The sequence below is a fragment of the Oncorhynchus nerka genome, linkage group LG22 (genome assembly GCF_034236695.1).
Source record: "Oncorhynchus nerka isolate Pitt River linkage group LG22, Oner_Uvic_2.0, whole genome shotgun sequence".
In the NCBI taxonomy this organism is placed as follows: domain Eukaryota; kingdom Metazoa; phylum Chordata; class Actinopteri; order Salmoniformes; family Salmonidae; genus Oncorhynchus; species Oncorhynchus nerka.
Genome location: NC_088417.1, coordinates 71,921,487 through 71,947,060, shown reverse-complemented (window position 1 = coordinate 71,947,060; position 25,574 = coordinate 71,921,487). Strand labels below are relative to the sequence as shown.

Here is a 25,574-nt window from a genome sequence, read left to right as displayed (position 1 = left end):
AAGCTAGCTGTCTTCCGGCTACACCATGGTGCTACCCTACAGAGTGCTGCTCAGGCTACTGTAGACCTTCATTGCAAAACAGTGTGTTTTAATAAATTATTTAGTGATGTGAATATATTTAGTATAGTTCTATCTAAAAAGGATTTTTTTTTTAATGTTTCACTGTTTTTATTTTTATGAAATTCACAGAGGATGGTCCTCCCCTTGCTCCTCTAAGAAGCCTCCATTGATAGACAAACTAAACAAGGATAGCGATTCAAATTATGTATATATATATAAAAAAAAAAGAAGGGAAACACTGACATTTATTAAGAAATAAGTTATTGCAGGGACATGTGGTGTGAGAGAGCCATTGTCTTTACACTGTACCACTCAGAGGGGGGTTATGTAGTGTAAAGAGGCCCTTAGCCTGTTGGACCTGGGTGGACAGGGTGTGAAAACCACCCTGTCCACGGACGTGGTGCTGAAGAGCTGACCGCAGCGCTGTTCATCCTCATGGTGCTGAAGCGTTGACCGCAGCGCTGTTCATCCTCATGGTGCTGAAGCGTTGACCGCAGCGCTGTTAACATTTATGACGTTGAAAAACTGACGTGGCGCTGTTCACGGCCGTGGGTGCTGAATCAGAATCGATCTTTTTGCTTTCAGCGCTGACTACCGTGCAGGCTGCTTGATGTATAGCCCACAGAATGTGCAAAACCCATAAAACCCATACAGGGAGTGACCAACAGGTGTCGCAAACGCTCTGATGAAAACATGATTGAATAAATCTGTCAATGGTCAGAAGGGATACCGCATTGAATAATTAAAAAAAAATCGGTATGGAAATTGAATTATATGACTCACAAACATATAATCCGTGTAGATGTTTGGTCTTATTTTCTCCTTTTGACTAGTTAAGGGGTTTATTTCTGTAAGTACATATAACGGCTAAATAGAACATGACTTAGCCTAATTGGCTAACTTGGATATTTATTGATCAGTCCATCGATGGTAAAACATGCGATCACTGGCTTGTGATAGCCTAAATAAAATAGACAATATTTCTGTTTTTTTTAGTAGGCCTACAGTAAACAAGAACCCGAGATCCTGTATTTTATGATAATTAACCTTAACTGAACGCAATGTCCTTTCAGTTTTGCCCCACTATCAATCTCAAGACCCAAACAGTCATTTGACTGACGTTTCAATAGAAGTGTGCAGCAGATGAACATGCATAGAGGAGCATCAATGTGACAGTCAATGCAGAGTAGTAGTAGGCCAGGCTACAGTAAACAGACGGAGTAGGAGTGGGCATAATACTCCATCCAGCAAGCAGCATAGGCTGGCTATAAGGACCAGTGCAGGCGTCACTCGCCGCATGTGCCAGTCTGTGTGTGCTCGCAGACGTGGGAAAAGGTTGATTTATAGAAATAACACATGTTCAAATTAGCTCGCTTTTTCTGAATGCACGCGCGTTGGATGCTTCACTATATGGAAACGATGAGAAATAAAATAGTAATGTGGCTATAATAAATGAATAACCTGCTCGTTTTAGTGGGGGTGATTTTAAGCAAGCAAAACAAGAGACCTGCCTAGTAATGGAGAACGAGGCTGCGGAGCTGCTACAGCAGCAGCAGAGCTACGAGGACGTTCGGAAAAGCGGGTATCTCCGCAAGCAGAAATCTATGCACCGGCGATTCTTCGTTTTGAGAGAAGCCACGGAACAGGGCCCTGCCCGTCTAGAATATTATGAGAATGAGAAGAAATTCCAAAGCAAGTCACCTGTCCCGAAAAAAGCGCTGGATCTGGAGACTTGCTTCAACATCAACAAGCGGGCGGATTCCAAGAACAAGCACATGATAGTGATGTATACCCGCGGGGAGAGCTTTGCCATTGCAGCAGACAGTGAGGAGGTCCAGAATGAATGGTACCAGGCCATGCTGGACCTTCAGTGGAAATGTAAGCCATAGTACAAGGGTTTACTTATACATGCTCCATTTTCCCCTTGCGCGTTTAGTCTGCATGGGCCAATGTTGGTCTAGCCATTCTGGCTTGACATCCATTTGACATTTACATCTGTAACGCGACATCATGTTAATGTATCCTTTATAGCCCATCACACGTGTGATGCTCTTTGTAGTGTGTGTGTATATATATAGTACATTGAATACAAAATATTGCTATTATAAATCAAGATATGAGCAGGTGCATAGCAGTTCAAATGGGGTGGTGGACCACTGCTGCACGCGCTCTGTCTCAGCAGTATAATAACCATAATAATAATGTTTTTCATCATTTACATTTTCCTGCATGTTACCCTACAACATTATTGCAAACGTGCATGAACCAGTATATGGAATTGTTGTATTCTTATTTGCGACCAAATAGGCTGCAGGACGCCATCATTCATAGCGCATAGTCTAGGCTACTGCAGAGGATGCAGCCGAGTAGTCCGCTGTATGTTTTTATTTTTCTACACATAACTCTGCACGTCGTGCGCATAACCTACATTTCTGTGCTATGGCGTTGGCTGGCATGGGGGAGAGCCGCAGCATCTCCGTGTTTTCATTTGGAAACGGGTTTCTATTAGTTTCCGTCGTGTTTAAAGTAGGTTGTTATGCTGTGACACTAACTCCCACTGCTATCGTTTCAGTAGTAATATGATTAAAAAATATATATAATAATGATTGTAATAATGTGGCACATCATTTCCTCAACATTACGTTTGTCTTTATTGTAAGGGCGTCGATATTGTATTTTCTATTTATATAGGCATATGCAATTGGGTCGTTCCACTAATTGGGTACCTTTTAAGTAGTGTAACTTGGTCCCAAAAACGTTTGATTTCACCTAATTTTAACATCGTCAAGGAGCACATGTTCAACTTAATAAGAAACGTTGTTTTCCATCTCAAGAGGTTACATTTAAAAAATGACTATATTAAGTGCCTATTAAGTGCCAAACAAATCAACAGGGTTGACTGTAACAGAGTGTCAATTAAAAACGCAAAAGGCACTCATTTCGTTGAACAACCCAATTTAAGATACACTATAAAGAACAAGGCTACACTAACACATATGTTTGTTTCTTGAGTGGAGCATGAATGTTGCTAGATGGAACACATCTGGAGTTACAATGTTGATGGTCAGTAATAACATTGTAATTAGAGTATTGACACCTTGTAGGTTATAAAGATTGATCATTTTCATGACTAGAAACAGTCTTTATTGCACCAACCCAATAATGTTAAAGAAATGGTTTTGAAAAATATGCCTTATTCACACAATATTAAATGTCACTCCACCACATGCTCTTAACCATCATGCAGGGTTTTTGTTATATGATAGGCTTCAAAAATAGTGTTTTATGAATGCGTTCATGCAACAACACCTGCCTGCGTGAATAATGTGGCTAGTAATGTGTCTCTCACATGGACAGCGATGTTTAAGCCAGTTAAGGTGCGGCATTCCTAAATGTGCTGTATGTGCTACAACTGACGTTCCTTCTGACCTTGATACTATAGGAATATTGTATACAATATTTTGGTCTCCTGTCTTTCAACCGTCGTAATGTTCTGTCTCTCTGTGTGTCTCTCTCTGTCTCTACACTGTATATCTCTTTGCATAGTTTTTTGTCTTGCTGTGTATTGATATGTGTCTTTGTTGTGATTCTCTGCAGGTAAAAGCCCAGAGAATTGTGGCAGTGGTGGGGAGTGTGGACTCCCCTCTCCTCCAGGCCCAGCTTTTAAGGAGGTATGGCAGGTCAAGGTGTGGCCTAAAGGGCTTGGCCAGGCCAGAAACCTAGTGGGCATCTACCGGCTGTGCCTGACCGACAAGACGGTCAACTTCGTCAAGCTCAACTCTGACATGGCCACCGTGGTCCTACAGCTGATGAATGTGCGTCGCTGCGGCCACTCTGAGAACTTCTTCTTCATCGAAGTGGGCCGCTCGGCCATGACGGGGCCTGGGGAGTTCTGGATGCAGGTGGAGGACTCGGTGGTGGCCCAGAACATGCATGAGACCCTGCTGGAGGCCATGAAGGCTCTGAGCGAGGAGTTCCGCCAGCGCAGTAAGTCCCAGTCTGTGGGAGCTACAGCTGGAGGTGGCACCACCTCCAACCCCATCAGTGTCCCCACCCGCCGCCACCACCCCAACCTACCCCCCAGCCAGGTGGGCTTTGGCAGACGATCCCGGACCGAGACCCCTGGAGCAGGTGGGGCCAGCTGCACCAGCACTTCACCCACACCACGTAACGGATTCCCCAGGGCGCGTACAGCCAGCATCGGGGGAAGGATGGAGGAGGGTGGAGGTGGACCCAGGGGGGCATGGGCAAGTTCCAGTCCCAGCCTGAATGGATCCTGTTCCACTACACCCACCCTGAGACCCAAGCCCACCAGAGCTCCAACCCCAGCAAAGATCACTCTCAGCCTGGCCCGCTACACCCCCAACCCAGCCCCCTCCCCAGCCCCAAGCCTCTCCTCCAGCTCTGGTCATGGCTCAGAGTGTGGACTAGTTGGAGGGGCAATGGGAAATGTAGCCATTTGCTCTTACACCCGTGTCCCTCAAAGAGTCTCTGTGTCGGGCTCCCTAGTGACTATGGCTCCTCAGACGAGTATGGCTCCAGCCCTGGAGAGCACTCCCTGCTTGTCCCCAGTCTGACAGGAGGGTCCCATGGGGTGATGGGACACCATGCTCATGGAGAGAGCTCTTCCAGCTACATAGTGATGGGCCAGAGAGAGAGCCTCCCTGGGTCCCATCAGCGTCCTCAGGGCCGCAGGATGCTGCGGCGCTCCTCCAGCAGGGAGTGTGAGGCAGAGCGCAGACTCCTCAGCAAGAGGGCCTCCCTGCCCCTGGCTGCCCACGAACGCCTGGCCCCTCGTAGGAAGGAGGAAGAGAATGAGGACGAAGAGTACACTGTCATGTCGCAGAGTATTAGCAGGGATGACTTTGTGTCACAACATGGATCAGGGGGCTCGGCAGCAGGGGGCTCGGCAGCAGGGGGCTCGGCAGTGGCAGTCGTGGTTGGGGAGACCCGGGCGAGGGCTGATGGGGTCCGAGGAGAGGTGGGAGGAGGAGGAGGGGCACCAGTGGACAGTGGCTACATGGCCATGTTACCCGGAGTGACAGCTTCTCCTGTTTCCCTCTCTCTATCTGTGGCTGTGTCTGACGTCGGTGCCAAACCTGGGGCTGATGATGAGTACATGGCCATGACTCCCAACAATAGTGTGTCTCCCCCCCAGCACATCTGCCTGCCTGCCTCAGAGGGCTACATGGTCATGTCCCCCAATAGCAGCTGCTCCCCAGACTTGCATGGAATGGCCATGTGGGGGAGCAGGGGCAGCATGGAGAGCCGGGCTGGCAGTGACTACATGAACATGTCTCCTATCAGCATCCGCTCAGCTTGCAGCACACCCCCCTCCCAACCTGAACAGAACCAGTTACAACCCAAGACGGTCTACTCCTACTTCTCTCTGCCACGATCCTACAAACACACACTCTCTACACGCTTCGAAGATGACTTAGATCAAGGGAAAAGAAAGGAGGGGGGTCATCACGACCATGACGGTCCTGGAAATCGGGGTGGACAAGTGGGCTACAGCAAGAGGGACACAGCCACAGTTGGCCCTGCAGGAGGTTGTCAACTCTCCCTCTCCTCTTCCTCCTTCTCTTCCAGCTCAGCTAGCAGTGAGAGCCTGGATGATAGGCCCAAATCAGTGGCAAAAGGGGGGCTACGACTAACAAGAACAGGGACAGGGTTCAGGAATGGCGGGTTCGGGAATGGGGGAGCACGCTTAAAGGACGGATCCTACCAGCAAAAATGTGCATCGCATGGCCCAGAGGGACAGCAGATGAAGCCTCGTCCCCTCAGTGTGTCGGTGGACATGTCTAAAGCTAACACTTTGCCAAGGGTTAAGGAGAATCTCCTTCCCACAGTGCCTCAGAGCCCTGGGGATTATGTCAGCATAGTGTTCAGGGGTGGTGACATGGGGTGCAGGAGAAGAGACCAGTGGGGGCCAGAGCATGCACTGTCAGTGACCCATGGAACCCAGAGGCCCCTGGACCGTCCAGCCCTCTGCCACAGTGGCTCCACCAACCTCCCCCGCAGCTTCTCTGTACCTCTGGCCACCTCCGCTGCTTCTGCTGAGTACGTCAACATGGACTTGGGGATGGGGAACTCCCCTTGCCCATCCCCCCGGAGCCCTGTTAAATCACCTTTCAGCCTGCCCCCAGCCATCGCCCCGAAGCCCAGAGTTTTGGCCCATAGTAGGCCCTCTCCTAGGGCAGCAGAGGGCAATGTAGGTGGGCATAGGGCGGCAGTGCCAACAGACTTACCCACATCATATACAGACTACACAGAGATGGCCTTCAGCATGGGTTCAGGGCCTAACCCTGCATCGCCTGCCATGCACGCTGCCCAAAGATCATCAATGGAGCAGGAAACAGGCTTGGTCTTTCCCTCAGAAAAGTCCTATTCATCTCCTGCCCAGAAGCAAAGCAGCAGGCTGGCCAGAGACAGGGTTGACAGGGGCGACCAACTGGGACGGAGACGCCACCGCTCTGAGACCTTCATCATGACTCCTCCCTCTCTCCCCTTCCACCTATCCTCCTCAGGCTCCTTGTTCTTGGAGATTGCCCAGGCAGCATCGCCTCATCGGCACGGAGGGCTGGAGGGGGGTTCACCGTGGGAGAATGCACAGGCAGCTATGTCTCAATGTGCCATTCCTGCTGCACCCCCAGCCCAGGCTTCATCCTCTGGGTCTGCTGAACAAGGCCTTAACTATATTGATCTGGACCTGGCCATTAAGGACAGCTCTCAGACTGGACTGGAGGGGGGAGCCACCGTCCCCCACAATGTCTTCACATCCGTCCACAGTGGGGTAGTTGGGGGAGGAATGACTGGTTTGGGGAACAACCCTGGCTATGCCAGTATTGATTTCTGCAAATCAGAGGAGTTGAGAGCACATCATCAGAGCAGCAGGAAAGATGTAAAAGGTAAATGTACTCTATCTGTTTTCACCAAATGCACACAGAAATGGGTATGTTAGCAGTAGTAGAAATCTTTGTTATCCTGTGTGATGGAATACATTTCTGGCACGCAATTGCTTCAGTGTTGGCTGGCCTCCTAAAATGACTGCTTGAGTTGAAAATCTTATTTCACCATCAGAGTTTGCAAGGGTATTTACACATAGGGAAGCATGTACAGTTTTCAACCACTCCACAAATTTGTTGTTAACAAACTATAGTTTTGGCAAGTCGGTTAGGACATCTACTTTGTGTGTGACACAAGTCATTTTTCCAACAATTGTTTAGAGACAGACTATTTCACTTGTCATTCACTGTATTACAATTCCAGTGGGTCAGACGTTTACATACACTAAGTTGACTGTGCCTTTAAACAGCTTGGCAAATTCCAGAAAATGATGTCATCGCTTTAGAAGCTTCGGATAGGCTAATTGACATCAATTGGAGGTGTACCTGTGGATGTATTTGTGGATGTATTTCAAGGCCTACCTTCAAACTCAGTGCCTCTTTGCTTTACATAATGAGAAAATCAAAAGAAATCAGCCAAGACCTCACAAAAAAAATGGTAGACCTCCACAACTCTGGTTCATCCTTGGGAACAATTTCCAAATTCCTGAAGTTACCACGTTCATCTGTACAAACAATAGTTACCAAGTACAAACACCATGGGACCACACAGCCATCATACCGCTCAGGAAGGAGATGCGTTTTGTCTCCTAGAGATTAACGTACTTTGGCTCAAAAAGTGCAAATCAATCCCAGAACAACAGCAAAGGACCTTGTGAAGATGCTGGAGGAAACAGGTACAAAAGTATCTATATCCACAGTAAAAATAGATCTATATCGACATAATTTGAAAGGCCGCTCAACAAGGAAGAAGCCACTGTTCCAAAACCGCTTTAAAAAAGCCAAACTATGGTTTGCAACTGCACATGGGGACAAAGATCATACTTTTTGGAGAAATGTCCTCTGGTCTGATGAAACAAAATAAAACTGTTTGGCCATAATGACCATCGTTATGTTTGGAGAAAAAAGGGGGAGGCTTGCAAGCCGAAGAACACCATCCCAACCGTGAAGCAAGTGGGTGGCTGCATCATGTTTGAGGGTGCTTTGCTGCAGGAGGGACTGGTACACTTCACAAAATAGAGGGCATCATGAGGCAGGAAAATTATGTGGATATATTGAAGCAACATCTCAAGACATCAGTCAGGAAGTTAAAGCTTGGTCTCAAATGGGTCTTCCAAATGGACAATGACCCCAAGCATACTTCCAAAGTTGTGGCAAAATGGCTTAAGGACAACAAAGTCAAGGTATTGGAGTGGCCATCACAAAGCCCTGACCTCAATCCTATAGAAAACTTGTGGGCAGAACTGAAAAAGCATGTGTGAGCATGGAGGCATACAAACCTGACTCAGTTACACCAGCTTTGACAGGAGGAATGGGCCAAAATTCACCCAATTTGTTGTGGGAAGCTTGTGGAAGGCTACCCAAAACATTTGACCCAAGTTAAACCATTTTAAGGCAATGCTACCCAATACTAATTGAGTGTATGTAAACTTCTGACCCACTGGGAATTTGATGAAAGAAATAACAGCTGAAATAAATAATTCTCTCTACTATTATTCTGACATTTCACAATCTTTAAATAAAGTGGTGATCCTAACTGATCTAAAACAGGGCATTTTTACTAGGATTAAATGTCAGGAATTGTGAAAACTGAGTTTAAACTTGTTTGGCTAAGGTGTATGTAAACTTCCGACTTCAACTGTAACACCAACACTCCTTCTCAAACGACTTCAAACAAACCCTGTCACCTTTTTGTCCATCTCTGAGAGGTTGTCGAGACCAGTGGTTCCCAAACTTTTTATAGTCCCGTACCCCTTCAAACACTTAACCTCCGGCTGCATACCCCCTCTAGTACCAGGGTCAGCGCATTCGCTAATGTTATTTTTTGACATCATTGTAAGCCTTCCACACACACAATATACAATACATTTATTAAACATAAGAATGAGTGTGCGTTTTTGTCACAACCCGACTCGTGGGAAATGACAAAGAGCTCCTATTGGACCAGGAAGCAAATATTAACATAATAATAATCAATAATTTTGCTCTTTATTTTAGCCATCTTACATATAAAACCTTATTTGTTAATCGAAAATTGTGAATAACTCACCATAGGTTAATGAGAAGGGTGTGCTTGAAAGGATGCACATAACTCCGGAATGTTGGGTTGTATTGGAGAGAATCTCAGTCTTAAATAATTTCCCACACACAGTCTGTACCTGTATTTAGTTTTCATGCTAGTGAGGGCCGAGAATCCACTCTCACATAGGTGCGTGGTTGTAAAGGGCATCAGTGTCTTAACAGCGCAATTTGCCAAGGCAGGATACTCTGAGCGCAGCCCAATCCAGAAATCTGGCAGTGACTTCTGATTAAGTTCAATTTTCACAGAACTGCTTGTTGCAATTTCGATGAGGCTGTCTTGTTCAGATTTCGGTAAGTGGACTGGAGGCAGGGCATAAAAGGAATAACGAATCCAGTTGTTTGTGTCATCCGTTTTGGGAAAGTACCTGCGTAATTGCGTACCCAACTCACGCAGGTGTTTCTCTATATCACATTTGACATTGTTCGTAAGCTTGAGTTAATTTGCACAAAAACAAATCATACAGTGATGGAAAGACCTGTGAGTTGTCCTTGTTAATGCAGACAGAGAAGATCTCCAACTTCTTAATCATAGCCTCAATTTTGTCCCACACATTGAATCATACAGATGAGATCATCAGATCATACAGGCGAGAAAAAACATCACCCAGATTGGTCAGTCATGTGAGAAACTCGTCATCATGCAAGTGGTCAGACATGTGAAAATTATGGTCAGTAAAGAAAACTTTAAGCTCGTCTCTCAATTTACAAAACGTGTCAATACTTTGCCCCTTGATAACCAGCGCACTTCTGTATGTTGTAAAAGCGTTACATTGTTGCTTCCCATATCATTGCTTAGCGCAGAAAATACACGAGAATTCAGGGGCCTTGCTTTAACAAAGTTAACCATTTTCACGATAGTGTCCAAAACGTCTTTCAAGCTGTCAGGCATTCCCTTGGCAGCAAGAGCCTCTTGTGGATGCTGCAGTGTACCCAAGTGGTGTCGGGAGCAACTGCTTGCACACGTGTTACCACTATGTCTCCCTGTCATAGCTTTTGCACCATCAGTACAGCAGCTACGTTTGGCTACATACGGACCGTTAGTGTAACAGTTAATGTGATTGGATGTTAATTATTTGACTAGGCTACCTGTATATGACATTGTGTGGTTATTTCGCTGAACACTAGATGGTTTAATTTTATTTTTGGCAGTGAAACGAGGCTACTCGGGCGAGAGAAAAACCTGACCCAAATGTATAGCCCCGTTGGAAAATATAAATGGGCTGTTTGAAAATGTGAAGAAAAAAAAGTATATATATACAGTATATATATACATATATATGTGTATATATATATACATATATATATATACCAATATATGTATGTATTTATAGATATTTTTTTTTATGTGAATCACTTTTTATTTTGGCGTTCCCCCGACGGTATTGCGTGTACCCCTGGGGGTACTCATTCCCCAGTTTGGGAATAGCTGGTCTAGACAACTGATTATGCTGGGTAATGAAAGCTAAAGTGTAGCCCATTGATGGCTGGAGAAATAAGGGCTTTCATTGTACAGGGGTTACAATAAGATCTGTGTGGCACTCAACTATGATTTAGCATTATTAACATTCGTTGCCTTTTTAACACAGCAGAGGTTGTCATTTGTAAACTAGGACTGTTTTAGTTTATAAAAACTTGATGAAGGCTAACCCTGGCCCCACCACCCCTGGATTACACAGGGATTAGATTGGGGAGGGGGAGAAATACACACCAGGTTTACCTCCCCATTCATTCTAACCAAATCCAATGAAGGAATTCTTACTTCTGGAGAAACGCACACAAAAGAGTTTAAGAGTTAATGTTTTGTTGTAACCCTTACCCTCTTAGCTGTTTTTCATGAGGATTGCCTTTATAAAAGCTTGTGTTACTGTTGTAAGGACACCATCTTCTACAGTGTTTACCGCTGGTGTAATTAATGAACACTTCTCACGTCAAGGAGAGCCTTTGGGTGATGCACCGTAAGCCGTGTATAAAGAACTGAAGTGGAATACAGGTTAGGTTACATGACATCATCCTTTAGCATTCTTCAATCGGATGACTGAAGTTGAACAATAAACTATGACATGTCTGGTGGTCAGCAGGCTGTACATCTAACCATGCCCTGACCAGTGTCAGTGGTCTTCGTCACCTGTGGTAGAGATTGTTTGCTGTCAGTGTATGTCAAAGGATTACTCATGAGCCCTGTGTCAGCAGCATGTACACAGTGTGTTACAGAGCCTCGAGAAAGGAGACAGATATTTTGGGTTCTTTGATTTTGCTTTACGTCAAAAGGAAGCCTTATTCCTTTTGTTTCCTTAGTGATGCCAATGAAAGTGTTGTTGTTTTCACTCTGCTCCCCCTCTCTTCTCTTCTCCTCCCCATTGCCCAGTTCCACTGAGCATATTCTCTCTTTCTAATTTCCTCCTTGTTGTGAAACCATTTCCTTAACCCCAAGGTGCTTATCCTTCAGTGTGTGATTGAACAGCCCAGTCAGCTCTTGTGTGGTAACAACAATCACCAAGCATAAAGTGGTTACTCCTCTTAGTGCAATGTTCAGTTCCTCACCCAGCCAGATACACTTGATTTATGGATCTTTGTTTTTGCCCTAAAGCGTTCAGCCATGTCTGATGTGTACATTGGCTTCCCGTCTGTGAGAAGTGTTGAGCTGCCTTCCAGGCTGAGATTTGTATAGCTGCCTGCCAGGCTCAGGGTTGTCTATAGAGAGTCTTTCGTAATCACAAGTGGGCGTTCAGAGAGTGAAGCCAATTGATTTGTCTACTGGTAATGAGCCATTTCAGATGGGTGGAGGTGGAGGGGTCAGGATTGTGGCCAGGTGTTTGTGTTGATGTGTGGGTGGCTTGTTGGCTTTAGACTTTCACGTGGCAAACGCTGTAGGATGTTTTGTGTGTGTGTGTGTGTGTGTGTGTGTGTTGTGTGTTGTGTGTGTGTGTTATATAGAAATGGAAGCCAGAGTGTATTTATATGATCCAATGACTGGAGAATTTATGTTTATCAAAGGGAACAAAATTGCATTGCAATGGAGGATGATGTAAGAGGTGAGAGAGGTTTATGGATTAACATTGTCATCTGTTCACTCTGGTTGAAGGTATACCGTTTATTAGGTACACCCATCTAGAACCTGGTCAGACCCCCCTTGCCTCCAGAACATCCTGAATTCTTCGGGGAATTCTACAAGGTGTCGGAAATATTCCACAGTGATGTTGGTCCATTCTAACAGAGTCATGTTTCGGAGGACTCATGACTCCTGATCTTCGCCTCGCCCGAGTCCGTAGGGGAGTTGCAGCGATGGGACAAGACTGTAAAAATACCAATTGGATATCACAAAAGGGGTACAAAGTACACAAAAAAATGTTTAAAAAAAATTGAATAGATGGTGGTACATTTATGCTGTGAACAGCCCGTTCCTTCGCATCCCAAAGATGCTCTATTGCATTGACGTCTGGGGACTGTGCAAGCTGCTTAAGTACACTAAACTCGCTGTCATGTTCCAGGCAATGTTTTTCCACTCCTCAATTGTCCAGTTTTGGTGATCACATGTCCATCTAGTCAGTTGTACAACTGAAGGATCAACGAGTTGTGCATTCCAAAATGCCGTTCTGCACACCACTGTTGTACTGTGCTGTTAGTTGTCTGTTTGTGATCCGCCTGTTATGCACGATTCTTGCCATTCTCCTTCGACCTCTCACGAACGAGCTGTTTTCGCCCACAGCACTGCCGCAGACTGGATGTTTTTTGTTTGTTGCACCATTCTCTGTAAACCTTAGACACTGTCTTGCGTGAAAAGCGCAGCAGGGTGGCCGTTTCTGAGAAACTGGACCGACGATCATACCACACTCAGTCACTTAGGTCACTCCTTTTGCCTATTTTAACATTCAATCAAACAGTAACTGAATGCTTCAATGCCTGTCTGCCTGCTTTGTATAGCAAGCCACGGCCACGTGACTCACTGTCCTATAGGAGACATCAATTTTCGTGAACCAGGTGGTGTACCAATAAACTGGCCTGTGAGTGTAAATAGTGAGGGATGAATGCTTTTTAGTTAGTTGTGGATGTTGAAATATTGAGTTTTTATGGGAACAGAATGCAGATTTTTTGTTAACAGATGAAATCTGAGCGAGAGAATAGAGCTGAGAACTCTTGAGAAGGGAGGTACGGAGGACGAAGAAGGCCTTGTTCCAGCTCTTTACAACAGTGCTTGTGTTGAGAGTTCCAGCACTGACTAAGGTCACTATACAAGCAGTAATGTAACAGTAACAGTGGAGGAGGCAGATGGGGCTGTTGAGCAGAACAGAACAGAACCACTCCAACCTGAGGTTGAGTCATCAGGTCTTTTGTATGTGCTTCCTGTGATGTAGAAGAGTAGTGGGGGACCGTAGGCTACTCATGGTGGTGGAGGCCCAATGCCATGCTTATAAACCTCTTTGAAAACTGTTTCTTCAGACTTGACAAAAAAAAAAAGTACTTTTAAAAATTCATGATAATTTGATTTGGCCACATTATAAGGAGTCCCCTGTTTTTTGTTGGCTCATATTTAGTGTAGCGGGAGTGGAATGTGTTGTGTTGTTGTTGCCACGACTGAAGCAATGACCAAGAATGCAAAGCGCCCCTTGTTTTGTGATTGGGCTGAGTGTTTTGTGATTGGGCTGAGTGTTTTGTGATTGGGCTGAGTGTTTTGTGATTGGGCTGAGTGTTTTGTGATTGGGCTGAGTGTTTACTCCCCTTTGCCGTCTTTGGATCCACTCTTTGTCCCCAAGCTGGTTGTTCCCAAGCAGAACCCTGATATGCTTCTGTTCTACTCTCTAGTGCTGCTCACAACCATCTGTGGTGTATTGGAAACCTTATTATTCAGAATAACCAATCATAATAATTCCAAAAAGGGTTATGGTTTTAATTAACTAATAGTAATTGGGTTACTGCCCTCCAAAGATTGTGATTGGCTAATTAGAGGCAAGGGAGGGGGTCACCTGGGAAGGCAGTAGGGTTATTAGTAGGGCTGAAGCAGCGAAGAGTGATGGCTAGCTGTGTTAACTGTGTGAATGTGAAATAAACGTATTCCGTTATTTTACAATTAGTGAAGTCTTGGAGTCATCAGTGAAGAACCCAGCATCTAAGATGCAACACCTTCCACTCAAACACTTCCATGTGAGGTCATCAATCACAATGGTCCTATGAATGTTCTCTTTTCTCCCTGAATTTCCTGTTGTTTGTGTGTCAATTAAAACGGCATTGTTTAAGTGATACACTCTGAGATGTAATGTTATTTTGGCTTTCAAAAGCCATGCTTTTGTAATGCTGAAAACAAGACAAAAATATAATTATTTGATGCAGCTTTCAAACATGTCACATAATGAAATGGGTGGGGGGAAGGGAGAGGGAGGGGGGGATTCAGTCTAGCTCACTCTCAAACAGACTGAAAAGGAGACAGACAAAGGAGTTTCCCAGTGGCATTGTTAATGACCTGTGTACAGACAGCGAGGAAAACAAAAAACAAAATCTATTGATTTACATTACAGTTACGTGCGCGTGTGAGACAGATAGAGACAAAGAAAGAGATCTTCTTTTTTCGGGCGTCTCAACCATTTTCCCATTAGGCTTCTGAGGTGATTGTAAATCCTAGATCCTAGACCTCTCCTTGATGGCACTGTTATGATGTTTGTTAACACCTATATTTATTCTTCCTTTCTTTCAGAATGTTAATGATACATCTTCATGTGGACATTACTCCTGGGATTGAGCAGTACTATCCAACACTCCTCCTTCTAACCATGGTGGGGTTGGTGGGCAACAGGATGTTTCTCACTGGAAGAGGAGTAACAGAGGTGAAGATATACCCATCAAATCATCATTAACTATTTGTCATCCTATCCAGTTGTTGCTATCCAATACTAATGTGTGCCAAAAAAACTGCTGGTTATAACCAACACGACATGGTTATTTGAGGTAGAAAAATCTAGCCAATCAAGAGTGATTACAGCAACTCCAACCAACAACAAGGATCGAATGATATTTTGTTTATTTTTCCTAAACATAAACTTCATGGAAATTGTTCTAAAAATGTGAAATAGTATAAAGGTGCATACAGAAAACAATATAGTATACATATGTTGATGAAAGCTACAAAAATATAGAAATATATATATTATACTTTTTAAAAAGTGCCTAATTTTTTGAGTGTAGCCATTTTTACACAGGGAATGTTGAACAGGTCTGTTAGAAGGGAAAATATGTTGGTCTTGAATATCATTTTGTTAAGAATATTGTGAATACTGTATGTTGAAAATGTAATATAAAGTTATATAGTAAGAATAATCAAACTGCCTTACTGTATTTGTGAAAGTACTTAAAGAATAGCCTCTTTTTACTTTATGCTGTGCCTCATGCTTCAGTCACAATGAAGGCTCTCGTTCCCTCACTTTCCTGCCTGAACCCTACCAGCTGGATCTCAGCCAACAACCAATGCTGCATAAAGATACACACACACACACACACACACACACACACACACACACACACACACACACACACACACACACACACACACACACACACACACTTTAATAGTCCTACATGTGGTCCAGCTGAGTAGATGAGGTTGATAGTAGTCACATTTACTGCTGAGATACTTGTGTTTGCCAGAACATTATTACACAAACAGGCTGAGAGGGGGATTGGATGTCTTATCAATGTGATTAAAGATTCCTGTATGGCATGTGTGTGTGCAAGAGCATGATTAGAGTGGAGATGGATATCAATTAATTATGATATTTCCAGACCACATGATGGCTTCCCACAGCCTGTCAATTACCAACAGGGTAACTTTAATTTATTTCATAATAATATTCATCCCTTAATCACTTGCTTGTTAAAGGGGCAATCTGCTGTTGCTACATCCATTTTTGGACTTATAAATTGAGGATATGTGCCCACTGATTCTTAAAGAATTTAACTTAGAATTGCCTCATGAGTTTCGTTCCTCTGTCGTATCTCATCAGAACCCCAAATATAAGCTTGATTTACTCCAACATTTGTAAGCAAAATAAATGTAAGTAAACCAAACATGGTTAATACAATCAATTTGTTATCATGTATTAGTCCTTGCATCCATAGCTCTGTCTGAATTTGAGAGTGGTCATCTTTCTTCAGCCCCATCCCTCAGCTTTAAAAAAAAACTGAAACAGGGAAAACTCTTTGTTTCACCTGCTAAATGCTGCTTTAAGGTTCCCCCCTCTATATAACCACAGACAATTACAATAATATCACACACACGTCCCATGTAACCTGTTCCCAGATCTGTTTGTGCTTTCTTTCCAACTCCAAATGACCATAGGAGCTGGCACAATAGTACAAACAGACCAGGCACCAGGGTACATTGTCTGTGTATCCCAAAAGACACTCAAGTGCCTGGCTGCCTGTGTTTTTTGGTGTCCTCACATTCTACCGGTTACCCTCACTCATTCTCACTAGGTTCCCATTCCCTTATATTTCCCTACCCCTCCTGTACCAGTCAGATTCTCTTGCAGAAAAACTATTGGTATTTTTGATGTGGTGGCACAGTTTTATGAAATCACTTTAGTGATTTGAACATAGCCCACCCATTACTGCCAGTGTCTTGTGCTTTAATGCAGAGAAATTTAGTGCCAAAATCCTGTATTACATAGACCAATGGATTACTCATACTTCACTATGGTAGACTTATGCTGTTGTTGCTCTTAAGTTCGTTTCAACATACAGGCTAATGGCATTGCTTAATGGGACTTTTATCATATGCCTTTCTTTCTTCTTCCCTTAAAATGATTATTCTTAATTGGGGATTTTCATTAGTGAGTTTCTCTTACCTCATAATCATGTCTAAAGACTCTGAACAGACGTGACAGTTGGTCTGAAGCCCCCCAGGGCTGTCTGAGAAGGGTTCAGGATCACACCTTAACTTCCCCAGGGCTGTCTGAGAAAGGTTCAGGATCACACCTTAACTTCCCCAGGGCTGTCTGAGAAGGGTTCAGGATAACACCTTAACTTCCCCAGGGCTGTCTGAGAAGGGTTCAGGATCACACCTTAACTTCCCCAGGGCTGTCTGAGAAGGGTTCAGGATCACACCTTAACTTACCCAGGGCTGTCTGAGAAGGGTTCAGGATCACACCTTAACTTCCCCAGGGCTGTCTGAGAAGGGTTCAGGATCACACCTTTACTTCCCTAGGGCTGTCTGAGAAAGGTTCAGGACCACACCTTAACTTCCCCAGGGCTGTCTGAGAAAGGTTCAGGATCACACCTTAACTTCCCCAGGGCTGTCTGAGAAAGGTTCAGGATCACATCTTAACTTCCCCAGGGCTGTCTGAGAAGGGTTCAGGATCACACCTTAACTTCCCCAGGGCTGTCTGAGAAGGGTTCAGGATCACACCATAACTTCCCCAGGGCTGTCTGAGAAAGGTTCAGGATCACACCTTAACTTCCCCAGGGCTGTCTGAGAAGGGTTCAGGATCACACCTTAACTTCCCCAGGGCTGTCTGAGAAGGGTTCAGGATCACACCTTAACTTCCCCCGGGCTGTCTGAGAAGGGTTCAGGATCACACCTTAACTTCCCCAGGGCTGTCTGAGAAAGGTTCAGGATCACACCTTAACTTCCACAGGGCTGTCTGAGAAGGGTTCAGGATCACACCATAACTTCCCCAGGGCTGTCTGAGAAGGGTTCAGGATCACACCTTAACTTCCCCACATGTTGCTTCACTTAACCACCGTAGCTATGGAAAAGTCCAATCAAGACCTTTGTATTTTACTGGGTATCGTTTTACCTCTCATTTTTTTTAGTGGTGTCTTTTAATGCCTTATTTTTTTCTATATTAACTCTCACATGATACAACAGCTGTATAAAGGCGGTTTTCATTCTAGAATAAACAGAATTCTGTCAAGTCTGAATATTCTTTGTGTGGTGAACTGCAGAGATGTGTTCTCTGTGGCTATAGTGTGTTCAGCATAACGCCATACAAAGTGATGTAGAAATGAGACATATATATATGTATATATATATATATATATATATACTGAGACCCCTCATCATATCAAAATACATGCCAATAGTTGTGGGAAAAGGGTATATGATATGTACAATCATGGTAATAATTCCTATTACCAAGGAGAGAGCTGTATACTTATTTCAATGCTATTAATATTACAATGACTGACAATGATATATAATGTATTGTAAAGAGGAGAAGGGGCAGGATCTATGGGTATGTACAGTGTTCTGTGTATAAGGGAGTAGGCTTCAGGGGAGGGATATGGGCATGGGGTTCATGAAAATGTTATGGAAAAGTTCTGTTCAAAACAGAATAATGCTGATGAGTCTTGCCTGTGGTGTAAACAATGTCACTTTGTTTCTTGGAAAAACGAATGAATGAAATAGAAAGAACAAACTTTATTGTGTGTCGTGTCTGTTTCCTAGATCAATGGCAATGTTATTCAGATCGAATTCATTAGAGCCACTAAAGTTTATCAACGTGTCAACAAACAAACCAGCCAGTCTAGACTGTAATAAGCCATCAGTGAGCTGGCTGGAATAAGGATACGCCTGGGGGACAGAGGGGTGCTGGTTGGCTGTACATGTTTATTATGCTGGTCTTCCTGAACACAGACAGTCCTTCCTACTGTATGCAACTTCATGCCATCAGAGTCTTCTGAATCCTCACAACATACACACTGGTTGGTAAGGACCGTGTAAGGGTTGGGATGCACATATACACAGCTTTAGTCTATTTTTCATTCACTAATTGTTTTACCTTTTAACTCTGCATTGATGGGGAAAAGGGGCTGATAAGTAAGCGTTTCACAGTGAAGTCTATACCTGTTGTATTCAGCGCACATGACAAATAAAATTAGATATGATTCGATTTTGATTTATTCCCAAACCTACAGGATAATAGTACTTTATCTGAGTGGAAATTGAAATGTGATTAAGCATCAGATATAAACAGTGAGGAGATGACCTATTAATCATAAACACAGGACTTTGACATGTCTGGTCACTTTAAAATTGAACAGAGTGAAATACAAATGTTTTTCTTGTGAACACAGAACGTAGGCCTATTATGGACGAAGTTATCCAATAGGAAAAACAAGACGAGGGGATATACAATTATATATAATATAACTGATGTTGACTTTTCAGCTCTGAGGCCTTTCTCAATACCAATCATAAAGTGATAATGACAAAGTTTGTTACGGATAAACTCATTTGACTCAATGTCTCAACATTACAGTTATATTTCTGCATAGACTCAAAGCATCTGGGTTTGGATTAAAATAAACATGTTTATTAGTTTTCAATGAGACGTGTTGGGATGTAAAACTCAGATGTCTCTGCCACATTTTGTGGTGCTTCAGCCATCATTTGAATGGTGATGAGAAGCCTTGCAAGCGTAACGTTTTCTCCATGGGACTTCTTCTGCATGTAGAGAAAACATGTGTGTAGGCATGTTTTATTCATGTTTTCTTGTCAACAGTATTTTTGCCTCGTTTGCAGACTTTATTGAATCTTTATGAATACATATAGTGCCATCTAGCGTACACTGACAAGCAGTTACCCTGCAATGCAGGGTCGATTGAAGCCATGTAACTCCCCAAAGCAGGACATTTTATAGCTGGACAATCTTTTAAAACTTTTCTTTAAAATTCAAGGAAAATCTGATATCCTTCTTGAACAGAATGCGTTGGATCTCATTGATTTCCAGTTACATGTTGTGGAGAGGCCTTCCTCTCACACACCCACCCGGAATCTTCCTTTGGTCCAGGTTAACTGACGGCTGGTCACATTCAGCCGCATATTCAGCATCCTCCTGAGGATCAAACAAAGGTAATAAAGGAAGTTATTAGGAAACATTTCCTTTAAAGGCCCAGTGCAGTCAAAAACATGATTTTTATATATATATTTCCACACTATGTGGTTGGAATAATATTGCGAAAACAAACAATTATGATCATTCCATTTCAGTGTAAGAGCTGTTTGAAAGGACTGACAGAAATTTCAGCCTGTTTTGGTGGAGTGGAGTTTGGCCTGCCTGGTACCAACACACATTTGTTAATACACCAATAAAAAAGAGAGTTCCAAATCTTTGTGCCAAAAAACAGATCGTTTTCAGTTTTCCCCTCCCAACTCAGACCACTCACAGACAGACCTAAAACAATCTTGCTTGAGAAGTTGCTCTTTGCTAAGAAGCTATTTTTGTTTATTTTTGACCATTTTAATTGAAAACAATCACAGTAAGGTACTACTTAATTCGATTTTGAGATAATTAAAAAAATATATATATATATACAGTGGGGCAAATTGTGCAAGTTCTCCCACTTAAAAAGATGAGAGAGGCCTGTAATTTTCATTATAGGTACACTTCAACAATGACAAACAAAATGAGACAAAAAAATCCAGATAATCACATTGTAGGATTTTTAATGAATTTATTTGCAAATTATGGTGGAAAATAATTATTTGGTCACCTACAAACAAGCAAGATTTCTGGCTCTCACAGACCTGTAACTTCTTCTTTAAGAGGCTCCTCTGTCCTCCACTCATTACCTGTATTAATGGCACCTGTTTGAACTTGTTATCAGTATAAAAGACACCTGTCCACAACCTCAAACAGTCACACTCCAAACTCCACTATGGCCAAACCAAAGATCTGTCAAAGGACACCAGAAACACAATTGTAGACCTGCACCAGGCTGGGAAGACTGAATCTGCAATAGGTAAGCAGCTTGGTTTGAAGAAATCAACTGTGGGAGCAATTATTAGGAAATGGAAGACATACAAGACCACTGATAATCTCCCTCAATCTGGGGCTCCACACAAGATCTCACCCCGTGGGGTCAAAATGATCACAAGAACGGTGAGCAAAAATCCCAGAACCGCTCTCTCTGCAGAGAGCTGGGACCAAAGTAACAAAGCCTACCATCAGTAACACACTACGCCGCCAGGGACTCAAATCCTGCAGTGCCAGACGTGTCCCCCTGCTTAAGCCAGTACATGTCCAGGCCCATCTGAAGCTTGCTAGAGAGTATTTGGATGATCCAGAAGAAGATTGGGAGAATGGTATATGTTCAGATGAAACCAAAATATAACTTTTTGGTAAAAACTCAACTCGTCGTGTTTTAAGGACAAAGAATGCTGAGTTGCATCCAAAGAACACCATACCTACTGTGAAGCATGGGGGTGGAAACATTATGCTTTGGGGCTGTTTTTCTGCAAAGGGACCAGGACAACTGATCCGTGTAAAGGAAAGAATGAATGGGGCCATGTATCGTGAGGTTTTGAGTGAAAACCTCCTTCCATCAGCAAGGGCATTGAAGATGAAACGTGGCTGGGTCTTTCAGCATGACAATGATCCCAAACACACCGCCCGGGCAACGAAGGAGTGGCTTCGTAAGAAGCATTTCAAGGTCCTGGAGTGGCCTAGCCAGTCTCCAGATCTCAACCCCATAGAAAATCTTTGGAGGGAGTTGAAAGTCTGTGTTGCCCAGCAACAGCCCCAAAGCATCACTGCTCTAGAGGAGATCTGCATGGAGGAATGGGCCAAAATACCAGCAACAATGCGTGAAAACCTTGTGAAGACTTTTGAGACGTTTGACCTCTGTCATTGCCAGCAAAGGGTATATAACAAAGTATTGAGATAAACCTTTGTTATTGACCAAATACTTATTTTCCACCATAATTAGCAAAAAAATTCATTCAAATTCCTATAATGTGATTTTCTGAATTTCTTTTCTCAATTTGTCTGTCATAGTTGAAGTGTACCTATGATGAAAATTACAGGCCTCTCTCATATTTTTAAGTTGGAGAACTTGCACAATTGGTGGCTGACTAAATACTTTTTTTGCCCCACTGTATATATAAACGCATGACATGAAATAGAATAACTTATGGAGGATATCTGCTTTTCTAACTTCTTAAACATTTCAAGGAATTTGTTGTAATGCGATTGCTTGGAAATATGGTTGAGATCTTTACCATAAAAGAAGACAGTTGGTGAACTCTCTTTAGTATTCATAATTTGTTTTCATATCACAATGGTACTCAAGCTGATTCAAATCTATAGCAGAAGAGAGTAATGATTCACTGCAGTAATAACTGACACCACCTAACCTTTGTTTATTTCATACAAATGGGACAGTGCCCTCTATTGCATAAAAGGTTAAAACAAATATATGGGTAAACAACAACATCAATAAAACTATGTAGGTGTTAAATAGTAGACACAGAAAGTGTGGGCCCCATAGCCTCATAACATAAACCAAACCAGATTGTGTGTGCGTACGTGCATGCTTGCTCTAGGACAGCCAGTCACAATGTCCCCATCACCTCTCTACCCCTCCATTCCTCCAGCTCCTTCAGCTCCTCCACCCTCCATCCCTCCAGCTCCTCCAGCTCCTCCACCCTCCATCCCTCCAGCTCCTCCAGCTTCTCCACCCTCCACCCTCCAGCTCCTCCAGCTCCTCCACCCTCCATCCCTCCAGCTCCTCCACCCTGCATCCCTCCAGCTCCTCCACACTCCATCCCCCAGCTCCCCCAGCTCCTCCACTCTCCACCCTCCGCCTCATCCCTCCATCCCCTCCAGCTCCTCCACCCTCCATCCATCCATCCCTTCAGCTCCTCCATCCCTCCATCCCTCCAGCTCCTCCACCCTCCAGCTCCTCCACTCTCTACCATCTGCCCTCATCCCTCCATCCCTCCAGCTCCTGCACTCTCCACCCTCGGCCCTCATCCCTCCCTCCCTCCAGCTCCTCCACCCTCCATCCCTCCAGCTCCTCCACCCCCGCCCTCATCCCTCCAGCTCCTCCAGCTCCTCCACCCTCCATCCCTCCATCCCTCCAGCTCCTCCATCCTCCAGCTCCTCCACTCTCTACCCTCCGCCCTCATCCCTCCATCCCTCCAGCTCCTCCACTCTCCACCCTCTGCCCTCATCCCTCCATCCCTCCAGCTCCTCCACCCTCATTCCTCCAGCTCCTCCACTCTCCACCCTCCACCCTCATCCCTCCATCCCTCCAGCTCCTCCACCCTCCATCCCTCCAGATCCTCCACTCTCCACCCTCCGCCCTCATCCCTCCATCCCTCCAGCACCTCCAGCTCCTCCACCCTCCATCCCTCCATCCCTCCAGCTCCTCCATCCCTCTAGCTCTTCCACCCTCCAGCTCCTCCACTCTCCACCCTCCGCCCTCATCCCTCCATCCTCCAGCTCCTCCACTCTCCACCCTCTGCCCTCATCCCTCCATCCCTCCAGCTCCTCCACCCTCATCCCTCCAGCTCCTCCACTCTCCACCCTCCACCCTCATCCCTCCATCCCTCCAGCTCCTCCACCCTCCATCCCTCCAGCTCCTCCACTCTCCACCCTCCGCCCTCATCCCTCCATCCCTCCAGCTCCTCCAGCTCCTCCACCCTCCATCCCTCCATCCCTCCAGCTCCTCCATCCCTCCAGCTCTTCCACCCTCCAGCTCCTCCACTCTCCACCCTCTGCCCTCATCCCTCCATCCCTCCAGCACCTGCACTCTCCACCCTCGGCCCTCCATCCCTCTATCCCTCCAGCTCCTCCACCCTCCATCCCTCCAGCTCCTCCACCCTCCAGCTCCTCCACTCTCCACCCTCCGCCCTCATCCCTCCATCACTCCAGCTCCTCTACTCTCCACCCTCCGCCCTCATCCCTCCAGCTCCTCCAGCTCCTCCACCCTCCATCCCTCCACCCTCCAGCTCCTCCACTCTCCACTCTCCACCCTCATCCCTCCATCCCTCCAGCTCCTCCACTCTCCACCCTCATCCCTCCATCCCTTCAGCTCCTCCACTCTCCACCCTCTGCCCTCATCCCCCATCCCTCCAGCTCCTCCATCCCTCCAACTCCCCCATCCCTCTAGCTCCTCCAGCTCCTCCATCCCCCAGCTCTTCCATCCCTCCAGCTCCTCCATCCTCCAGCTCCTCCAGCTCCTCCATCCCTCCAGCTCCTCCAGCTCCTCCAGATCCTCCATCCCTCCAGCTCCTCCATCCCTCCAGCTCCTCCATCCCTCCAGCTCCTCCACCCTTGCAGCTGCATTGATTTGCTGACATTCCAAACCACTAATTAGGTCATTTAGAAAAATCTGCTCTCGCTTTCCATAGATGTTAAAGTAATGTCACAATGTCTGGTAGCCTTACCCCTTGTCTCTCTAAAACCACACTTCCCTCCCTCTAGCCCCTATTGTCTTGTCTCTCTAAAACCACACTTCCCTCCCTCTAGCCCCTATTGTCTTGTCTCTCTAAAACCACACTTCCCTTCCTCTAGCCCCTATTGTCTTGTCTCTTAGCCTCACCACGGTCTCTCTCCTATTATTGGCCTCATTCTGAATCAAAACCCCTACCACTCCATCCTAGCCCTTCTCATCACCAATGTGCTACTGTTAGGTGTGCTACACATGAGGACACATTGGGGAAGTGATCACACCCACATGACCATGTCGAACTGAGGTTGTCATTGATAATGTGTGTGGTGTGGGCCTGGATGGAAGTGTTTGTCTGATGTGTGAAAATACAGACACAATATAATGATCACACATGCATGGATGGACGGACGCACACACACACATTACTGTTTGTGGTTGGGGTGATTAGGCGGCCTGGCCCCATATTGCAACAAAGGCCCTCATCCCAGCTCCTCCACCCTCCATCCCTCCAGCTCCTCCAGCTTCTCCACCCTCCACCCTCCAGCTCCTCCAGCTCCTCCACCCTCCATCCCTCCAGCTCCTCCACCCTGCATCCCTCCAGCTCCTCCACACTCCATCCCCCCAGCTCCCCCAGCTCCTCCACTCTCCACCCTCCGCCTCATCCCTCCATCCCCTCCAGCTCCTCCACCCTCCATCCATCCATCCCTTCAGCTCCTCCATCCCTCCATCCCTCCAGCTCCTCCACCCTCCAGCTCCTCCACTCTCTACCATCTGCCCTCATCCCTCCATCCCTCCAGCTCCTGCACTCTCCACCCTCGGCCCTCATCCCTCCCTCCCTCCAGCTCCTCCACCCTCCATCCCTCCAGCTCCTCCACCCCCGCCCTCATCCCTCCAGCTCCTCCAGCTCCTCCACCCTCCATCCCTCCATCCCTCCAGCTCCTCCATCCTCCAGCTCCTCCACTCTCTACCCTCCGCCCTCATCCCTCCATCCCTCCAGCTCCTCCACTCTCCACCCTCTGCCCTCATCCCTCCATCCCTCCAGCTCCTCCACCCTCATCCCTCCAGCTCCTCCACTCTCCACCCTCCACCCTCATCCCTCCATCCCTCCAGCTCCTCCACCCTCCATCCTCCAGATCCTCCACTCTCCACCCTCCGCCCTCATCCCTCCATCCCTCCAGCACCTCCAGCTCCTCCACCCTC

The 25,574-nt window shown here is 45.5% G+C and overlaps 1 protein-coding gene across 1 annotated transcript; it reads left to right on the top strand.

Annotated features, from left to right (window-relative positions):
• Positions 1-1,549: 1,549 nt before the first annotated feature.
• LOC115105617 (insulin receptor substrate 1-B-like) lies at positions 1,550-24,279 on the top strand. The gene is given in 4 exon segments (XM_065006817.1): positions 1,550-1,938; positions 3,658-4,562; positions 4,565-6,971; positions 24,059-24,279. Coding segments are annotated over 4 exon segments (3,894 nt in total). The 5' UTR covers positions 1,550-1,577.
• The last annotated feature ends 1,295 nt before the right edge of the window (positions 24,280-25,574 follow it).